The 21,858-nt window shown below is 39.3% G+C and overlaps 2 protein-coding genes across 2 annotated transcripts; one reads left to right on the top strand and one right to left on the bottom strand.

Moving 5' to 3' along the window:
- The first annotated feature begins 1,468 nt into the window (after nt 1-1,468).
- On the top strand, nt 1,469-21,541 carry LOC117374166 (uncharacterized). Its single transcript, XM_055223359.1, has 8 exons — nt 1,469-1,520; nt 1,895-2,239; nt 2,661-2,849; nt 2,965-3,066; nt 3,138-3,175; nt 5,884-5,985; nt 20,596-20,697; nt 21,348-21,541. The coding sequence occupies exons 1-8, from the start codon at nt 1,469-1,471 to the stop codon at nt 21,483-21,485; spliced, it is 1,068 nt and encodes a 355-aa protein (XP_055079334.1). The 3' UTR covers nt 21,486-21,541.
- Nucleotides 7,603-8,325, bottom strand: LOC117374164 (B-type lectin plumieribetin-like). Its single transcript, XM_033970345.2, has 3 exons — nt 8,192-8,325; nt 8,019-8,112; nt 7,603-7,934 (listed from the first exon to the last, which is right to left on the bottom strand). Exons 2-3 carry the CDS (start codon nt 8,106-8,108, stop codon nt 7,659-7,661), a joined length of 366 nt encoding a protein of 121 aa, XP_033826236.1. The 5' UTR covers nt 8,109-8,112; nt 8,192-8,325; the 3' UTR covers nt 7,603-7,658.
- Nucleotides 21,542-21,858: the final 317 nt, after the last annotated feature.

Genomic DNA, 21,858 nt, shown 5'->3' with positions numbered 1-21,858 from the left:
TCAGTTATCTTTGAATATTAAACTAAAATGTGATGCTTTTTCTTCCAGAACCTCATGTAAACACAGGAGTTCAACAGGTGAGATCTAAATCTCACTGACACATGTACAGGTGTATCTTGTGTCATAAAAATGTAATTTAACATTTATTTTTTGATTCTTCAGATTGTTGCTTCTGGACACTGCATTTACCAGAGCCTGGACTTGGACTCCATGGACACAAACCAGACCTACAGTACTCTGCAGTACTCCCAGCAGGCGGCTCCACCACATGCACAAACAGAGTTTTAAGACTCACATTACTATTGTGGACTTTTGCATCCCCTCATCGTCTGAGCAAAGACACCTGCAGCTCATTGTTGACATTTGTCTGTGATTGTGGCGTCATCCAACTATTACAGAGTTTGTCCTTCTTTAACATGATCACTTTCCTTGGTCAAGTCGTCTCACAGAAGTGATATGCTCCACATTTCTCATTATCCTTCTTAGCTCCTATTTAAACCTCCTTGTGTAGAAGCAGAGTCAGACTTGAATGGTCGATACTAATGTGCAGTGTTGAGTTTTCAAGTCCCCGAGTCCAGGACTGATGGTAAATAAACTTGTGCTGCCTTAGACATCCAGAGTGTCCTGCCTCTCTTTACAACTCCAGGACTCGTTAGGACAACACTTATTTTCCCTAAGTGACTTTCTCTTTTACACCTTTAATAACCTGATGCACATTGATTCTGTTATGTGGCTTTTCCCTCTTTCTGTTGAGTAGACTTTATTTATATCACTTGTTTCTGTGTAGACTCTGCACACCTGACTGGGCGACAGATGTGTCTGAGGAGAAGCACTTGGTCTGAAAGGTTAAGGAAACTCCCGCACAGTGTCACTCTTGATTCATTTGTGTTTTTGTTCTTAACCTTTCAGACCAAAGGTCCAATATTACGCAAAATTGACTCTGGAGAGGTTTAAGTCATGTGAAAATCTTTTCACCTCCTCAAAAATATTGTCTGTTTTGTTTCAACCACACATGTTTGAGTGTCCTTTATTATTAGTCTGTCCACATCTACAGAGCTAAAAATACTTTGTTCCACCTTGTGATGTCATGAAGTGGTAGTTTTCAAGTTAACAGTTACATTTATCTGTAGTTCAGTAGAGATTGGCAGTTCCAGGGCTGAACTTATCCAAAGGTAAAGGAGTCTGGAGTTTAAAAACACAGTGGAGCACTTCTTGTTTTACCACATGACATCACGAGGTGGAACAGAGTGTTTTCAGTTTGAGAGAAGAACTAAAGATGCAGGGTTTGTGTGTTAAACATGTGTGAATGAAACAAAACACGGCTCCAGGTCTGTTTGTGATGAGGAAACAACATTATAACATAAATCAAAATGAGATTTTTGTTTGTGTTTTGGTTGAAATGTTTCACAGTGACATTTGGAGTAATCAAATGTATCAATACTGCTCCTGTCACACTGTCACTGACCACATGGTACAGAAATACACTAAATGTCTCCTATCAGAAAAAGACCACAGGTCAGGTAAGGGCATCTGGCTTAAAAGCATGTTTGGATGGTAATTCTTTTTATGTTTAAATAAGTGGTGTAAATAATAATGAAACAAAACCACACAGGATGTAATAGTCACCAGTCAGTCGGAGTGAGGGTGTAAGTTCTTCTGAAACAGTCTGGTTTTTTTTACAAATATCGTTTTAACCACAAAGAGAGACAGAAGTTCCTTTAAGAAGTGCCTCGGCTTATACAAACACAAATATGAGATATGATATAATTCTAATACATCTTCTTTGTGAGTAAACTTTGTCTTTACATTTTTTTATTTATTTTTTATTATAAATGTAGTAAATCCATAGATTTGTATTTGACTAAATGTGTGACGTCTCTACTGTGTTGAACAGTGCTGAGTGAAGGGCTTCCTGGTGTCGTCTTTGCAGAGACTTACACAGTTGCTGAGGGAAAACACTTCACAGGAGAATGTTGGTTTAATTTGGCTGGAAGTAAAACACTCTTCTGTAAAAATGACTGTAATAAAAAAAACATTTTGGTGGAGACTTCAGGAAACAGAGCTGAGAAGAACAGATACAGTATTGAATATGATAAAAAGACCAACATAGTGACAGTGGGAATCAAGAATGTGCAGCTCTCTGACTCAGGACAATATCTGTGCAAGTTGGAAAGGTTTTTGTCTGAGACCTGGTGGCCTATTGATGGCACCAGTGAATTTAAGATTGAAGTCACTAAAGGTAGGTCCACAGTTGCATTTTCTTCCTCTTGCTCGTTTTACATGGAATGATTTCTTTCACTCTACCATGACATAACATTTATATAATATGGTTTAAGTTCTTATTTCCAAAGAATCATGCAGGTGACATGCCACCTCCAGAAAGTTACACACTGTGCCTTTAACTTAATGTTTGTTCCTGTTTGCATTTAACTCGGAAGAGCAAGAGTGCAATCGTTATTGAAGGAAGGAATGCCCCATAGTAGTTACTTCATATCATGTAGTATCTTTATAGAAATGTCACTGTAATTGCAAACCACACACTAATTCAGTTTAACGTGAATATGAGGTCAGCTAAAGAGACTCACTGAACATTCTGAGAAGTGAAAGTACAAAGATAAATATAACATACTGCTGATGTTCTGATATCTGCATTTGTTCAGCTCGTTCACCAGTGAAATCTACTACTCCTCGTGTCCCTCCTGTGATCCAAACCACAACTGCTGTCAGACCCACACATAGTCCTGGTCCTAATCCTGGTCCAAGTCCTAGTCCAGATCCAGACTGTGGCACCACCATCAGACCTGAACATGAACAACAGTCTGAGGTTGTACATGGCTCTTCACAAACAGGTATCCTAAAAGAAACAGGAAGTGCTCCACTGTGTGTTAAACTCTGTACTTCGTCACTAGAGCCCTGGCTGAGTGAGTTTAGTGTAACATAGGACCTTTAACCTAATCTCCCCAGGTTCTCTGCTGTACATTGGAGTGAGCCTTGTGGTGATTGTGCTGCTCTTCTCAGTCGCTCTTTTACTATTTTACTGCAAAAAGAAAGAAAACCAGCCCAAAGGTAAAGTATTAATGCAAATGTACCAATGCTGTTTAGTCCTTATGATGAGTATTTGTTATCTATTTGTGCAGAGTGTCCAGTGAACAGAGAGTTTGGGGAAGTTCCAGAGGTGAGATCTGAATTGCAGTCTCAGAAGCTGTGGTCACACTTGTGTATTTGAGCTTTAAATGAACTAAAGGGCATTTCCTGACAACTTCATACTTATAATATGTGAAGTGACCAATGCACGGTCAACTGGTCCTCGTTCACTTCACACTGGCCCAGTATTAGTACATTGAAGTGACATTATCCTGGGAGCTGTTATGTTTTTAAATGCTCTGAAAAGAAAAAGAACATTTGACACAACATATTTTCAGATGTGATCAATAAGAGCATTCATGGTCAAATAGATATTTTTATTTTATGAAATAACAGAGCAGCAGAGAGACAGCGTGGAGGTACAGTTGAAACCAGAAGTTACATACACAATATATAAAAAGACACATACGCTTTTCACTGTCTGACATGAAACCAGAATTTTTGGTGATTATCAGAATAATGAGAGAAGTTTTTTATTTTGACAATTTTAGACAATTAAAAAAACAAACAACAACATGGGCTGAAAGGCCACTCTGCCAAAAAGAAGCCATTATATCAAAAGAAACATAAACAGTCAGATTGTAGTTAGAGTTAGTCATAGGGATAAAGACCTTAAGTTTTGGAGCCATGTCCTGTGGTCTGACGAAACAAACATTTTACTCCATCCATCCATCCATCCATTTTCTTCCGCTCATCCGGGGCCGGGTCGCGGGGGCAGCAGTCTAAGCAGGGACTCCCAGACTTCCCTCACCCCGGACACGTCCTCCAGCTCCTCCGGTGGGACCCCAAGGCGTTCCCAGGCCAGCCGAGAGACATAGTCCCTCCAGCGTGTCCTGGGTCTTCCCCGGGGCCTCCTCCCGGTGGGACATGCCCAGAACACCTCCCTAGGGAGGCGTCCAGGAGGCATCCTGAGCAGATGCCCGAGCCACCTCAGCTGGTTCCTCTCAACGTGTAGGAGCAGCGGCTCTACTCCGAGCTCCTCCCGTGTGACCGAGCTCCTCACCCTATCCCTAAGGGTGCGCCCGGCCACTCTGCGGAGGAAGCCCATTTCAGCCGCTTGTATCCGCGATCTTGTCCTTTCGGTCATTACCCAGAGCTCATGACCATAGGTGAGGGTAGGAACGTAGATTGACCGGTAAATCGAGAGCTTCGCCTTCCGGCTCAGCTCCTTCTTTACCACAACGGACCGATACAGCGACCACATCACTGCAGACGCTGCACCGATCCGCCTGTCAATCTCCCGTTCCATCCTTCCCTCACTCGTGAACAAGACCCCGAGATACTTGAACTCCTCCACTTGGGGCAGAGACTCACCACCCACCCGGAGAGAGCAAACCACCTTTTTCCGGTCGAGAACCATGGCCTCGGATTTGGAGGAGCTGATTCTCATCCCAGCCGCTTCACACTCGGCTGCAAACCGCCCCAGTGCCTGCTGCAGGTCCTGGCTCGAAGAAGCCATCAGGACAACATCATCTGCAAACAGCAGAGATGAAATCCTGTGGTTCCCAAACCAGGCCCCCTCCGGCCCCTGGCTGCACCTAGAAATTCTGTCCATAAATATAATGAACAGAACCGGTGACAAAGGGCAGCCCTGGCGGAGTCCAACATGCACCGGGAACAGGTCTGACTTACTGCCGGCAATGCGAACACAGCTCCTGCTCCGGTCATACAGGGACCGGACAGCCCTTAGCAAAGAGCCCCGGACCCCATACTCCCAGAGCACCCCCCAAAGGGCACCACGAGGGACACGGTCGAATGCCTTCTCTTTGTGGATCTGGAGAAACATTTTACTGTTTGGCCATAATGAGTTACATTTGGAGGAACAAGGTGGACGCTTACAGGCCTGAGAACACCATCCTAACTGTGAAATACAGAGGTAGCAGCTTCATGTTGTGGGGTTGTTTTGCTGCAGGAGGGACTGGTCACTTCACAAAATAAATGACATCATGAGGAAAGGACATTAGACATCAGCCAGGAAGTTAAAGCTTGGGATCAAATGGGTTTTCCAAATGGACAATGACCTGAAGCATACTACCAAACTGGTTACAAAGTGGCTTAAGAATAACAAAGTCAGTGTTTTGGAGTGGCCATCACAAAGCCCTGATCTCAGTCCTATTGACAAAGAAATGTGTGAGCAAGGTGGCCTACAAACTTGGATCAGTTACACCATTTCTCTCAGGACCCAAGTCATACAGTTTAAAGGCAATGGTGCCAAATACTAATGAAATTAATGTAAACATCTGACTTTGAAGAAAGTAATGAAAAATTGTAAATAAAAATCCATCTCCCATTATTCTGACATTTAGCAAATGGAAATAATTTTGGTGATTCTATTTGACCTAAAAGAGGAAAAGTTAAGGCTGATTTCATGACAGACAGTGAGAGAAAAAAAAATGTATGTGACTTTTTATATAGTGTATGTAAACTTCTGGTTTCAGTGTATATATCCAACCACAACTAAAAAGATTTAATAACAGAATAGAAACTAATTACACTTTGTGTAACCAGCTGAATTCATGTGCCATATGTTCTACCAGTATTACATTCATAATAAAACCTTACCTAGTCTCATTATCTGGAAGCAAAAACACTGGACATTTTGAATGAGTTTAACATAAATGTATGTATTGCATATGTGGTTTGTTATATATATATATAATTATTTTTTTATTTTTAATTTATGCCAAAAAGTTGGAGAATATATCCAGTAGCCTTATAATACCTAGTGTATTGTTGCAGGGGGACAGGGAGTACGAGGAGGTGCCGGAGCGACAGGTCCAGAGCACATCTGACTGGGGTTCTGACGTTTACAGTTTGGCCTCAGCTCCAGCTCACACACAGGTGAGTCATGTGACCAGACACTATAAAAGAGGAACTCTGGGAAATGTAAGGTAAGCTTTGTTGCCCAAGAGAACATTGGTCTTGGGCTCATGTGCTACTGCATCACAGAGAATACAAACGTTACAGTCACCCAGAAGTCATATTTCCAAACAATTTGCAGTGTCTTCTTCCTGGTAAAGGGCTGCACAGGTCTTCTGTTTAATGCCACAGTTGAAAGTGCTACGTGTCAAACCATGAGTGTTTTGGGGAAGATGATACAGCTCATTATTATCAATAAGAGAAGAGTACGGTAAGTTAAAGTCACTCTAGGCTTTAGCAGCAATTACGTTCTGTTTTTCAAAAATCTGCATATCTCCTTCAAATATGATTTAGTTTTTCAAATTTTTGTGCTATCTCCTTTGAAAATACCAGAGATTGTGTTTTATTTCATTATTTTAATGTTAAATCAGTTATTCTTACTTGAATATTACTGTCTCTCAAATACTTTTTACTCTTACTTGAGTAATTTGGACCACTAGAATTTGTGTCTATTCTGCCCACCTCTGCTCACAGCTGAGATCAGCAGAGCACACACAGTTATATCGCCCCCATCAGGACACACAACACAAATACAGCATCAACTGAACAAACCTGTGCCTCATCTGTGCAGGTGGACGCTGTACTTTGAGGTGACACACTCCAGCAGAAACAGCGCCCTCCACAGTCAGGCTGAGGCAGTGGTCTACTCTGCAGCACAAACTCAAGACACTCCACTGTACTCCACCATTTCTGCTCTGCAATAATAGTGAAAGGTCCCACATTATGCTTTATATCCACATTATATCTTTACTTTCATCCTTATGTATTTAATAACGTTTATGATGTGGGGTTTAACGGTTTATCATAACGGTTTATGATGTGAGGAATATTGAATTGTCTGTATTTAGTTGCTAATAGTCGTACTACTAAAAGATGAATGTGTCATGGGGAGGTCATCATTAGTGCTGTAATGAAAGTGAGAAAATGTCCCCTCCTTTCAAGTGTATGTTTAAAAAAACAATTAAATTATTACCTAATTCCTTTGTCCCACTGTACAAAGAGACTGATGAATACAGCTGTGACATCAACTGTATTTAAAAACACAAGAAGTTTATCTTATGTATTTTCAATTTCAGACATCACATGTCAATTTTACCACTTTTTTAAAATAACAAATGTCTTTTTTCTATATCATTGAATGGTCAGAAATCAATTTTCCCTGCATTTTGTCATGTTTAACAAGTCCCAAGATGTCAAACTCGAAGCATGTAAAACAAGATCTTGTGTGCAGAAGATATATATAAAAAGGGGGACTTTATGGGCTCTGTAGTGTTACCATTTAGTTTTACTGAAGAAGACCTCACCATCTTCAGAGGAGAGATGAGGTGGACTAACGCCTGAGACTGACCCAGCCACCACATTTGTCCATATCATCAATAAATATCTTTATCATATATACCACTGTTGTGGCTTGGTTCTTTCTAGAGAATGTCTCCTTGGAGATGTTATTGCTTTTTCCTGAAATGTTCCACAATATGGCATTTAACACATCTTATCTTTCTTTCATTTAACACAGTGCAAAGCAGTGCTGTTTAAAAAGTGTTTGTTGTGTTATTTAAACACTTCAGACAAGGCCCATGTCATCAGAGCAAACTTTACTTTGTCTTGTCTTTGGCCGAGCAGGCGGAGCTCCAGATGGCGTCTCCGTCATTGTCCAGGAGCAGAGAGCCCTGGTTGGTGATGGTCAGTCTCATCCTGGAGGAGGGGGGCTCCGCAGTAGTGTCGCTTTGCCAAACCACTCTCTTGTCCGAGTCAAACATGACCAGGTTCCCATCAGACTGCAGCACCAGGCGTACTGCAGAGGAGTCCACTGTCCCTGTGGCCCACACTGCCCCATGACCACGCCTGTACACCACCAGATTACTGTCATTCTGAGGAGGAGGGGCAGGGAAGACAGGGTCAGGGACTCTGGATCTGAATGTAGTACTGTCTGTAGTTCTGACTGTAGTACTGACCTGCAGTATGGCGTAGTACTCATTGTTGACACTCTTGATGTACTCTCCAGTGCGCAGCTCCTGGTTGGTGCTGATGAAGTTGCAGCTCATGATTCTACACAAACACAGGTCAGAGTGAGTGTACATTCTGTGAAGCTTTTCCATCTTTATCAAACTCATTTCTCTGGTCTCACCTGGAGGCTGGTGCTGTCCTGTGGCACTGAGATGCTGGTTTGACGCTGGTTGGACACTGGCGCAGAAACTGAGGATTGGGACCCAAAGCTGAGCCTTAAATCTGAGCTCAGAGCGAGGGCGGGTCTGACAGATTTCACTGGAAAAAGCTGTGCCCACAAAATCAACATTGTACTTTGGTCATGACTTCCATATTCTGTAGAAATCAGAATTATAATCCAGAAAGGACACAATCAGAACACAGTCAAGTTCTCAGCGCTGTGGACAGACTAGCCAACAGTAAGAATATATAATACATGATACAGAAAGTGAACTGTCATTGTAAAATGCATGATACAACACATTCCAGGCAAGCTCCTGTTTACACCTGTTTGATTTTGGTTGCATGGTCCTCGCTTCAAACTGATGCAATGTGTGCATTGGTTGAACCTTCACAGAGTGGCCCTGAGTGGTCACTGCCATGGTCCTGTTCAGCAAAAGGAGGAGCAACATGATTTTGTATTCAAATGTGTTTTATTTAATAACTAGAGATTGGATAATTTATTTAGAATTACTACTGAAAGTCTCACGCTCAGGCCCTGATACAAAGACTACTACTACTACAACTGTACAGCTGTGAAAATATGAATATATACTGTGAAGGAACGTCCAGGGGAGATGAGTGTCAAGTACAGCCAGCTTCATTATTGACTGAGACATGTCCTTTATTGTTGCAGGGGGACAGGGAGTACGAGGAGTTCCTGGAGCAACAGGTCCAGAGCACATCTGACATTTACAGTTTGGCCTCAGCCCCAGATCACACACAGGTGAGTCATGTGACCTGACACAAGGCATAAATGTGACAGTGAAACATCTATAAATGTTCACAGACATGTGTAGAAGTCACACACATGCACAGGTGATGTCAACATCTATTATTTCTTGTTTTTTTCCTCAGATTATTGCTGCTGAAGACTGAATCTACCAGAACATCGAACCTGGACCCTTGACCCAAACCTCTCCTACAACACCCTGTCTGTCCAGCAGGGGGCTCCACTCCACTGTGCAATGAAGGGTCTGATCTGAGCCTCTCTTATCTTCCATGACAAATCCCAAGAGTGAACTCTACAATATCTCGATCTCAATGAAATGCACTTATGCTGTATAGATACAGTGTACAGTTCTATAAATATATATTTTTCGTTTATAAAGAAGCATTTTATGGAGCTAAGTTATTCCCTGATTGTGGGAAAGATGGACTGGAGTGGGCAGAGTTGTGTTTTAGTTTTTGTTTCTCCTCGAGTGATGCAGAAAAGAGGGAGCCACTGTCTGTGTGAATGGTCATGTATGTTAGCTCTCTCTAAAATAAGCACTGAGTCTTATTGGCTGATCCCTGGTGTGAAATAAATGAATTTGAGGTATTCATTTTTTTAAAATTCATGAATCATCAAAACTTCTCCTGCTCCACCTGTGACGGCACAAAGGTTATATTAACTCTGAGTCTAAAGGCCAAATACATCATGCATTAAAATGATGATGAAGTTTGGCATTAAACATATCTGCCTGTTTAGAATTACACATGAAATACATGGAACAACATCCATCCTGTTACTGGGCTTGCCTCTGCACAGATCTGACTTGTAACTTGGCTGTCTCCATGGAGATAGAAAAGTTTACATTTATACTATGGAACATTCCAGGGAAAGGCTGTAACACCTACATGGAGACAAGCAGATGTATCCAGAAAAGTTTCATAGTGCAGCTTTAGTCTCAGTCATAATGAAACAAAAATAGTGGTTTGAAACTGGACTAAATTAATCATAAGAAATGAAATCTGTGAAATTTGTGACTTTTCAAAAATGTTGCACAGTGCTGAGTGAAGGACTTCCTGGTGTCGTTTTTGGAGACATTCACGCTCATCCCATCACTGAGGGACAACACATAGAAGTAAAATGTCAGTTTACAAGGTCTGGAAGTAAAAAACTGATAAAAAAAAAGAAACATTTTGGTGGAGACTAGAGGAAACAGAGCTGAGAAGGACAGATACAGTATTCAATATGATAAAAAAAAAAAAAAGACCAATGTAATGACGGAAGTAAAAAACTCTTCTGTAAAAATGACTGATAAAAAAAGAAACATTTTGGTGGAGACTAGAGGAAACAGCTGAGAAGGACAGATACAGTATTCAATATGATAAAAAAGACCAATGTAATGACAGTGGGAATCAAGAATGTGCAGCTCTATGACTTGGGACAATATCAGTGCAAGATGGAAAGAATGTCTTTGTCTAATGGTAATGTAATGTAATCTAATGGATAAATAACACATTCTGCTAAAGGCCTGATGAGTGTTTCTGTTCAACTCATTTACCAGTGAAACAAACTACATCTCATGTCCCTCCTGTGATCCAAAGAACTGCTGTGAGACCCACACACAGCCCTGGACCTGGTTTATCTGCAGATGCTGTTTCTACGATCACACCTGAAGAACCACAGCTCCACCCACACTGGAGACAACATGTGCCAGAAAATGAACAATACATGTTTTCAGCTTAACATAATCTGGATCTTTTCTCTTGTAAAATAACTGTAGCTCTCTCCAGGTTCTCTGTTTGTGGCTCTGGCTGTAGGTGGGGTTTTGTTCCTCGTCTCTGCACCTCTGGTTGTGTTTTACTGCAAAAAAAGAGTCAACAGGCCTCAAGGTGAATCACAAATATTCAATTACCTTTGAATATTCAACTAAGAACAACAATAATCATAAAATGTGATACTTTTTCTTCCAGAACCTCATGTAAACACAGGATTTTTTTTTATTTCTTATTTTACTTATATGTAAAGGGACAGCAGATCTTAATGAAGTTTTAAACATGTAAATATGTAAAAAATTGGGGTCAACGGGGTTAATTTCCGTTTGAGTCCCTCAGCAGGTTGATGTAAAACAGTTTACAGGACAGAGAAAAGAACAGCAACAATCGTACAAAAGCCAACACACACTCAGTATACACACAACACACTCAGTATACACACAACGCACTCAGTATACACACAACGCACTCAGTATACACATAACACACTCAGTATACACACAACACACTCAGTATACACAGAACACACTCAGTATACACACAATGCACTCAGTATACACACAACGCACTCAGTATACACACAACGCACTCAGTATACACACTACACACTCAGTATACACACTACACACTCAGTATACACATAACACACTCAGTATACACATAACACACTCAGTATACACACAACGCACTCAGTATACACACAACGCACTCAGTATACACACTACGCACTCAGTATACACACAACTCACTCAGTATACACATAACACACTCAGTATACACACAACGCACTCAGTATACACACTACGCACTCAGTATACACACAACACACTCAGTATACACACTACGCACTCAGTATACACACTACACACTCAGTATACACAGAACACACTCAGTATACACACTACACACTCAGTATACACACAACACACTCAGTATACACACAACGCACTCAGTATACACACTACGCACTCAGTATACACACAACGCACTCAGTATACACACTACGCACTCAGTATACACACTACACACTCAGTATACACAGAACACACTCAGTATACACACAACACACTCAGTATACACACAACGCACTCAGTATACACACTACGCACTCAGTATACACACAACGCACTCAGTATACACACTACGCACTCAGTATACACACTACACACTCAGTATACACAGAACACACTCAGTATACACACAACGCACTCAGTATACACACTACGCACTCAGTATACACACTACACACTCAGTATACACACAACACACTCAGTATACACACAACGCACTCAGTATACACAGAACACACTCAGTATACACACAACGCACTCAGTATACACACTACGCACTCAGTATACACACTACACACTCAGTATACACACTACGCACTCAGTATACACACTACACACTCAGTATACACAGAACACACTCAGTATACACACAACGCACTCAGTATACACACTACGCACTCAGTATACACACTACACACTCAGTATACACACAACACACTCAGTATACACACAACACACTCAGTATACACATAACACACTCAGTATACACAGAACACACTCAGTATACACACAACGCACTCAGTATAAACAGAGTTATTCTTCCCCTTCATCCTCTTTTCAAACCATACATATGTGTGTTTGTGTCTGTAATGTTATGTTATTATGTGAATTATACATGCAGGTTTGAAATAAATATTCTAACTAATAATAGACGTTCATTCAAGTTCATTTGAAGTTAGAAGTTAAACCAACAATCCCTCAATATAAACATGTCATTTAGTTACACACACACACACACACCCCCACCCCCCCCCCATCCAATATTACGCAAAATTGACTCCCAAGAGCTTTAAGTGACGTTAGAATGTTGTTACATCCTCAAAAATATTGTCTGTTTTTTTAATTCACTGTTTTGTTTGAGTATCATTTTATTATTAGTCTGTCTACGTCTCCAAAGCTCGAAACACTTTGTTCCTCCTTGTGATGTCATGAAGTGGTAGTTTTCAAGTTAACAGCTCCTTATACCTTTAGTTCAGTAGAGATCAGCATTTACAGAGCTGAAATTATCCAAACAATTCTAGTGAAGGTGTCTGGCTTAAAAGCATGTTTGGATGGTAATACTTTTTATGTTTGAATAAGTGATGTAAATAATAATGAAACAAAAACACACAGGATGTAATATTCACAAGTCAGAGTGAGGGTGGTTAAACACTCTTCTGAGTTTGTGGTTAAAACTATGCAAAAAAGAAGAACAAAAGAGAGTTTTAAAAAATAAGTTCCTTAAAGAAGTGGTTCAGTTTATACGAATACAAACATGAGATATAATATAATTCTAATCCATCTTCTCTGTGAGTAAACTTTGTATTTTCAGTTATTTTATTATAAATGTAGTAAACACATAGATTTGGATTTGACTAAATTTGTGACTTTTCTAAAATGTTGCACAGTGCTGAGTGAAGGACTTCCTGGTGTCGTCTTCATCACTGAGGGACAAGACATAGAAGTAAAATGTCAGTTTACAAGGTCTGGAAGCAAAAAACTCTTCTGTAAAAACGACTGTGATGAAGAAAGAAACATTTTGGTGGAGACCTCAGGAAACAGAGCTGAGAAACACAGATACAGTATTCAATATGATGAAGAGACCTACATAGTGACAGTGGGAATCAAGAATGTGCAGCTCTCTGACTCAGGACAATATCTGTGCAAGTTGGAAAGGTTTTGGTTTGAGACCTGGTGGCTTTTTGATGGCACCAATGAATTTAAGATTGAAGTCACTAAAGGTAGGTCCACAGTTGCATTTTCTTCCTCTTGCTCGTTTTACATGGAAATTATTTCTTTCACTCTACCATGACATAACATTTATATAATATGGTTTAAGTTCTTATTTCCAAAGAATCATGCAGGTGACATGCCACCACCAGAAAGTTACACACTGTGCCTTTAACTTAATGTTTGTCCCTGTTTGCATTTAACTCGGAAGAGCAAGTAAGAGTGCAATCGTTCTTGTTATTTTATATCATATAGCACCTTTATGTCACTGTAATTGTAAACTCTACACTAATTCAGTTTAACGTGAATATGAGGTCAGCTAAAGAGACTCACTGAACATTCTGAGAAGTGAAAGTACAAAGATAAATATAACATACTGCTGATGTTCTGATATCTGCATTTGTTCAGCTCGTTCACCAGTGAAATCTACTACTCCTCGTGTCCCTCCTGTGATCCAAACCACAACTGCTGTCAGACCCACACATAGTCCTGGTCCTAATCCTGGTCCAAGTCCTAGTCCAGATCCAGACTGTGGCACCACCATCAGACCTGAACATGAACAACAGTCTGAGGTTGTACATGGCTCTTCACAAACAGGTATCCTAAAAGAAACAACAATGAACAGCTTTAGTTTGAATCATGTAATGTAGAGATGTGTGCCAAAAGGGCTGATGGTTAAATCCTCACTACACTGCATTCTGTTGACTGAATAGTGCTCAGAGAAAGAATAGGCACAAATTGGCATTACTTTTTTTTCTCTCCATTTTTTTCTACAAAGATATAATCCCCCTCTGTTTTTATGTTACATTTAACATTAATGGATCATGTCTGTTTTTCAATTGCTATTTCTTAAAAATGCATTGCATATATTGTTTGTTATATTGTATGGATTTATAATTTACACCAAATAAAAATAAAGTTGTAGAATATGTCCAGTATCATTATAATGTCTTTACCTATTGTATTGTTGTTCACACCTGGACATGAACAGACCACAGCTCCACCCACACTGGACACAACAGGTGACATAAAATGAACAACAAATGATTATTTTTTTCATCTTAACATAATCTGGGTCTTATGTTGAGTTTTGAAGTGATTTTCTCTTGTTAAATAACTGTACCTCTCTCCAGGTTCTCTGTTTGTGGCTCTGGCTGTAGGTGGGGTTTTGCTCCTCGTCTCTGCACCTCTGGTTGTGTTTTACTGCAAGAAAAGAGTCAACAGGCCTCAAGGTGAATCACAAATATTCAGTTACCTTTGCATATTAAACTAAAATGTGATGCTTTTTCTTCCAGAACCTCATGTAAACACAGGAGTTCAACAGGTGAGATCTAATTCTCACTGACACAGGTGTATCTTGTGTTTAAATGTCATAAAAATGTAATTTAACATTTCTTTTTGATTCTTCAGATTGTTGCTTCTGGACACTGCATTTACCAGAGCCTGGACTTGGACTCCATGGACCCAAACCAGACCTACAGTACTCTGTCTGTCCAACAGGGGGCTCCACCACATGCACAACAACAACATGTTCAGGTGAAGTGTCTCTAAATGTACACCCCCCCCCCCCCCCCCCCACACACACACACACACACACACACTCACTGACACACACACACGTGAAGCTGTTGTTTGTCATAAAAAATACATCATTCATAATTTCTTGTATATTCTTCAGATTGTTGCTTCTGGAGACTGCATTTACCAGAGCTTGGACTTGAAATCCATTGACCCAAACCAGACCTACAGTACTCTGCAGTACTCCCAGCAGGGGGCTCCACCACATGCACAAACAGAGATTTAAGACTCGGATTACTATTGTGGACTTTTGCATCCCCTCATCGTCTGAGCAAAGACACCTGCAGTTCATTGTTGACATTTGTCTGTGGTTGTGGCGTCATCCAACTATTACAGAGTTTGTCCTTCTTTAACATGATCACTTTCCTTGGTCAAGTCGTCTCACAGAAGTGATATGCTCCACATTTCTCATTATCCTTCTTTGCTTCTACACAAGGAGGTTTAAATAGGAGCAGAGTCAGACTTGAATGGTCGATACTAATGTGCAGTGTTGAGTTTTCAAGTCCCCGAGTCCAGGACTGATGGTAAATAAACTTGTGCTGCCTCAGACATCCAGAGTGTCCTGCCTCTCTTTACAACTCTAGGACTCGTTAGGGAAAATAAGTGTTGTCCTAAGTGACTTACTCTTTTACACCTTTAATAACCTGATGCACATTGATTCTGTTATGTGGCTTTTCCCTCTTTCTGTTGAGTAGACTTTATTTATATCACTTGTTTCTGTGTAGACTCTGCACACCTGACTGGGCGACAGATGTGTCTGAGGAGAAGCACTTGGTCTGAAAGGTTAAGGAAACTCCCGCACAGTGTCACTCTTGATTCATTTGTGTTTTTGTTCTTAACCTTTCAGACCAAAGGTCCAATATTACGCAAAATTGACTCTGGAGAGGTTTAAGTCATGTGAAAATCTTTTCATCTCCTCAAAAATATTGTCTGTTTTGTTTCATTCACACATGTTTGAGTGTCCTTTATTATTAGTCTGTCCACATCTCCAGAGCTTAAAATACTTTGTTCCACCTTGTGATGTCATGAAGTGGTAGTTTTCAAGTTAACAGTTACATTTATCTTTAGTTCAGTAGAAATTGGCAGTTCCAGGGCTGAACTTATCCAAAGGTAAAGGTGTCTGGAGTTTAAAAACACAGTGGAGCACTTCTTGTTTTACCACATGACATCACGAGGTGGAACAGAGTGTTTTCAGTTTGAGAGAAGAACTAAAGATGCAGGGTTTGTGTGTTAAACATGTGTGAATGAAACAAAACACGGCTCCAGGTCTGTTTGTGATGAGGAAACAACATTATAACATAAATCAAAATGAGATTTTTGTTTTGTTTGTGTTTTGGTTGAAATGTTTCACAGTGACATTTGGAGTAATCAAATGTATCAATACTGCTCCTGTCACACTGTCACTGACCACATGGTACAGAAATACACTAAATGTCTCCTATCAGAAAAAGACCACAGGTCAGGTAAGGGCATCTGGCTTAAAAGCATGTTTGGATGGTAATTCTTTTTATGTTTAAATAAGTGGTGTAAATAATAATGAAACAAAACCACACAGGATGTAATATTCACAAGTCCGTCGGAGTGAGGGTGTAAGTTCTTCTGAAACAGTCTGTGGTTAAAACTATATTTGTAAAAAAACAAAGAGAGACAGAAGTTCCTTAAAGAAGTGGCTCGGCTTATACAAACACAAACATGAGATATAATATAATTCTAATCCATCTTATCTGTGAGTAAACTTTGTCATTTTATTATAAATGTAGTAAATACATAGATTTGGATTTGACTAAATTTGTGACTTTTCTAAAATGTTGCACAGTGCTGAGTGAAGGACTTCCTGGTGTCGTCTTTGGAGACATTCGTGTCACTGAGGGACAAGACATAGAAGTAAAATGTCAGTTTACAAGGTCTGGAAGCAAAAAACTCTTCTGTAAAAACGACTGTGATGATGAAAGAAACATTTTGGTGGAGACTTCAGGAAACAGAGCTGAGAAGGACAGATACAGAATTGAATATGATAAAAAGACCAACATAGTGACAGTGGGAATCAAGAATGTGCAGCTCTCTGACTCAGGACAATATCTGTGCAAGTTGGAAAGGTTTTCATCTGAGACCTGGTGGCCTATTGATAGCACCAATGAATTTAAGATTGAAGTCACTAAAGGTAGGTTAAAACGATGCAAAAAAGAAGAACAAAAGAGAGAAATATTTTAAGAAGAATTTAAAAAGTTCCTGAAAGAAGTACCGGTAGATCAGTTTATGAGAACTCAAACATGAGATATAATATAATTCTAATCCATCTTATCTGTGAGTAAACTTTGTATTTTCAATTATTTCTATTATTAATGTAGTAAATACATAGACACATGGATCTGGACTAAATTTGTGACTTTTCTAAAATGTTGCACAGTGCTGAGTGAAGGACTTCCTGGTGTCGTCTTTGGAGACATTCGTGTTCATCCCATCACTGAGGGACAAGACATAGAAGTAAAATGTCAGTTTAAACTGTCTGGAAGCAAAAAACTCTTCTGTAAAAACGACTGTGATGACGAAAGAAACATTTTGGTGGAGACCTCAGGAAACAGAGCTGAGAAGGACAGATACAGTATTCAATATGATGAAGAGACCTACATAGTGACAGTGGGAATCAAGAATGTGCAGCTCTCTGACTCAGGACAATATCTGTGCAAGTTGGAAAGGTTTTTGTCTGAGACCTGGTGGCCTATTGATGGCACCAGTGAATTTAAGATTGAAGTCACTAAAGGTAGGTCCACAGTTGCATTTTCTTCCTCTTGCTCGTTTTACATGGAAATTATTTCTTTCACTCTACCATGACATAACATTTATATAATATGGTTTAAGTTCTTATTTCCAAAGAATCATGCAGGTGACATGCCACCACCAGAAAGTTACACACTGTGCCTTTAACTTAATGTTTGTTCCTGTTTGCATTTAACTCGGAAGAGCAAGAGTGCAATCGTTATTGAAGGAAGGAATGCCCCATAGTAGTTACTTCATATCATGTAGTATCTTTATAGAAATGTCACTGTAATTGCAAACCACACACTAATTCAGTTTAACGTGAATATGAGGTCAGCTAAAGAGACTCACTGAACATTCTGAGAAGTGAAAGTACAAAGATAAATATAACATACTGCTGATGTTCTGATATCTGCATTTGTTCAGCTCGTTCACCAGTGAAATCTACTACTCCTCGTGTCCCTCCTGTGATCCAAACCACAACTGCTGTCAGACCCACACATAGTCCTGGTCCTAATCCTGGTCCAAGTCCTAGTCCAGATCCAGACTGTGGCGCCACCATCAGACCTGAACATGAACAACAGTCTGAGGTTGTACATGGCTCTTCACAAACAGGTATCCTAAAAGAAACAGGAAGTGCTCCACTGTGTGTTAAACTCTGTACTTCGTCACTAGAGCCCTGGCTGAGTGAGTTTAGTGTAACATAGGACCTTTAACCTAATCTCCCCAGGTTCTCTGCTGTACATTGGAGTGAGCCTTGTGGTGATTGTGCTGCTCTTCTCAGTCGCTCTTGTATTATTTTACTGCAAAAAGAAAGAAAACCAGCCCAAAGGTAAAGTATTAATGCAAATGTACCAATGCTGTTTAGTCCTTATGATGAGTATTTGTTATCTATTTGTGCAGAGTGTCCAGTGAACAGAGAGTTTGGGGAAGTTCCAGAGGTGAGATCTGAATTGCAGTCTCAGAAGCTGTGGTCACACTTGTGTATTTGAGCTTTAAATGAACTAAAGGGCATTTCCTGACAACTTCATACTTATAATATGTGAAGTGAACAATGCACGGTCAACTGGTCCTCGTTCACTTCACACTGGCCCAGTATTAGTACATTGAAATGACATTATCCTGGGAGCTGTTATGTTTTTAAATGCTCTGAAAAGAAAAAGAACATTTGAAACAACATATTTTCAGATGTGATCAATAAGAGCATTCATGGTCAAATAGACATTTTTATTTTATGAAATAACAGAGCAGCAGAGAGACAGCGTGGAGGTACAGTTGAAACCAGAAGTTACATACACAATATATAAAAAGACACATACGCTTTTCACTGTCTGACATGAAACCAGAATTTTTGGTGATTATCAGAATAATGAGAGAAGTTTTTTATTTTGACAATTTTAGACAATTTAAAAAAAACAAAACAACATGGGCTGAAAGGCCACTCTACCAAAAAGAAGCCATTATATCAAAAGAAACATAAACAGTCCTAACTGTGAAATACAGAGGTAGCAGCTTCATGTTGTGGGGTTGTTTTGCTGCAGGAGGGACTGGTCACTTCACAAAATAAATGACATCATGAGGAAAGGACATTAGACATCAGCCAGGAAGTTAAAGCTTGAGATCAAATGGGTTTTCCAAATGGACAATGACCTGAAGCATACTACCAAACTGGTTACAAAGTGGCTTAAGAATAACAAAGTCAGTGTTTTGGAGTGGCCATCACAAAGCCCTGATCTCAGTCCTATTGACAAAGAAATGTGTGAGCAAGGTGGCCTACAAACTTGGCTCAGTTACACCATGTCTCTCAGGACCCAAGTCATACAGTTTAAAGGCAATGGTGCCAAATACTAATGAAATTAATGTAAACATCTGACTTTGAAGAAAGTAATGAAAAATTGTAAATAAAAAATCCATCTCCCATTATTCTGACATTTAGCAAATGGAAATAATTTTGGTAATTCTATTTGACCTGAAACAGGAAAAGTTAAGGCTGATTTCATGACAGACAGTGAGAGAAAAAAAAATGTATGTGACTTTTTATATAGTGTATGTAAACTTCTGGTTTCAGTGTATATATCCAACCACAACTAAAAAGATTTAATAACAGAATAGAAACTAATTACACTTTGTGTAACCAGCTGAATTCATGTGCCATATGTTCTACCAGTGTCTCCTTTTACTCCTTTTCTGGATGGAAATAGAAGCTAACTTGAACAAAAAATACCTGAATCAAAGAATTCAGATAAGTAAAAGAGAGTTTCTTATGATTTACTCCTAGAAAAGTGTAGACAATAACAGTAGATATATAATAAACCTTATAATTCTATTGTGTAAATATTACATTCATAATAAAACCTTACCTAGTCTCATTATCTGGAAGCAAAAATAAAAAAGCAACAAAAACACTGGACATTTTGAATGAGTTTAACATAAATGTATGTATTACATATGTGATTTGTTTATATATATATATATATATATATATATATATATATATATATATATATATATATATATATATATATATATATATATATATATATATATATATATATATATATATATATATATATATATATATATATATATATATATATATATATATATATATATATATAAAATTATTTTTTATATATATATTTTTTTATATTTTTAATTTATGCCACAAAAAAAACACAAGTTGGAGAATATATCCAGTAGCCTTATAATACCTAGTGTATTGTTGCAGGGGGACAGGGAGTACGAGGAGGTGCCGGAGCGACAGGTCCAGAGCACATCTGACTGGGGTTCTGACATTTACAGTTTGGCCTCAGCTCCAGCTCACACACAGGTGAGTCATGTGACCAGACACTATAAAAGAGGAACTCTGGGAAATGTAAGGTAAGCTTTGTTGCCCAAGAGGATATTGGTCTTGGGCTCATGTGCTACTGCATCACAGAGAATACAAACGTTACAGTCACCCAGAAGTCATATTTCCAAACAATTTGCAGTGTCTTCTTCCTGGTAAAGTGCTGCACAGGTCTTCTGTTTAATGCCACAGTTGAAAGTGCTACGTGTCAAACCACGAGTGTTTTGGGGAAGATGATACAGCTCATTATTATCAATAAGAGAAGAGTAAGTTAAAATCACTCTAGGCTTTAGTAGCAATTATGTTCTGTTTTTCAAAAATCTGCATATCTCCTTCAAATATGATTTAGTTCGTCAAATTTTTGTGCTCTCTCCTTTGAAAATACCAGAGATTGTGTTTTATTTCATTATTTTAATGTTAAATCAGTTAAAGTTATTCTTACTTGAATATTACTGTCTCTCAAATACTTTTTACTCTTACTTGAGTAATTTGGACCACTAGAATTTGTGTCTACTCTGCCCACCTCTGCTCACAGCTGAGATCAGCAGAGCACACACAGTTATATCGCCCCCATCAGGACACACAACACAAATACAGCATCAACTGAACAAACTTGTGCCTCATCTGTGCAGGTGGACTCAGTGCTGTACTCTGAGGTGACACACTTCAGCAGAAACAGCGCCCTCCACAGTCGGGCTGAGGCAGTGGTCTACTCTGCAGCACAAACTCAAGACACTCCACTGTACTCCACCATTTCTGCTCTGCAATAATAGTGAAAGGTCCCACATTATGCTCTATATCCACATTATATCTTTACATTCATTCTTATGTATTTAATAATGTTTATGTTTGGTTTCTGAAGTGGGGAATATTGAAACGTCTGTTAGTATTTAGTTGCTAATAGTTGTACTGCTAAAAGATGAATGTGTCATGGGGAGGTCATCATTAGTGCTGGAATGAAAGTGAGAAAATGTCCCCTCCTTTCAAGTGTATGTTTAAAAAAACAATTCAATTATTACCTAATTCCTTTGTCCCACTGTACAAAGAGACTGATGAATACAGCTGTGACATCAACTGTATTTAAAAACACAAGAAGTTTATCTTATGTATTTTCAAATTCAGAGATCACATGTCAATTTTACC

Source organism: Periophthalmus magnuspinnatus, chromosome 7 (assembly GCF_009829125.3).
Source record: "Periophthalmus magnuspinnatus isolate fPerMag1 chromosome 7, fPerMag1.2.pri, whole genome shotgun sequence".
NCBI classification, from domain to species: Eukaryota; Metazoa; Chordata; class Actinopteri; order Gobiiformes; family Gobiidae; genus Periophthalmus; species Periophthalmus magnuspinnatus.
This window is presented reverse-complemented; position numbering and strand designations above follow the sequence as displayed.

Coding starts and splice junctions, on each gene's coding strand:
- LOC117374166 (XM_055223359.1), top strand. CDS start 1,469: ATGGTACAGAAATACACTAAATGTCTCCTATCAGAAAAAGACCACAGG. Junction 2,240..2,660: donor TAAGATTGAAGTCACTAAAG/GTAGGTCCACAG, acceptor GCATTTGTTCAG/CTCGTTCACCAGTGAAATCT. Junction 3,176..5,883: donor AGTTTGGGGAAGTTCCAGAG/GTGAGATCTGAA, acceptor GTATTGTTGCAG/GGGGACAGGGAGTACGAGGA.
- LOC117374164 (XM_033970345.2), bottom strand. CDS start 8,108: ATGAGCTGCAACTTCATCAGCACCAACCAGGAGCTGCGCACTGGAGAG. Junction 7,935..8,018: donor AGTACTACGCCATACTGCAG/GTCAGTACTACA, acceptor CCTCCTCCTCAG/AATGACAGTAATCTGGTGGT.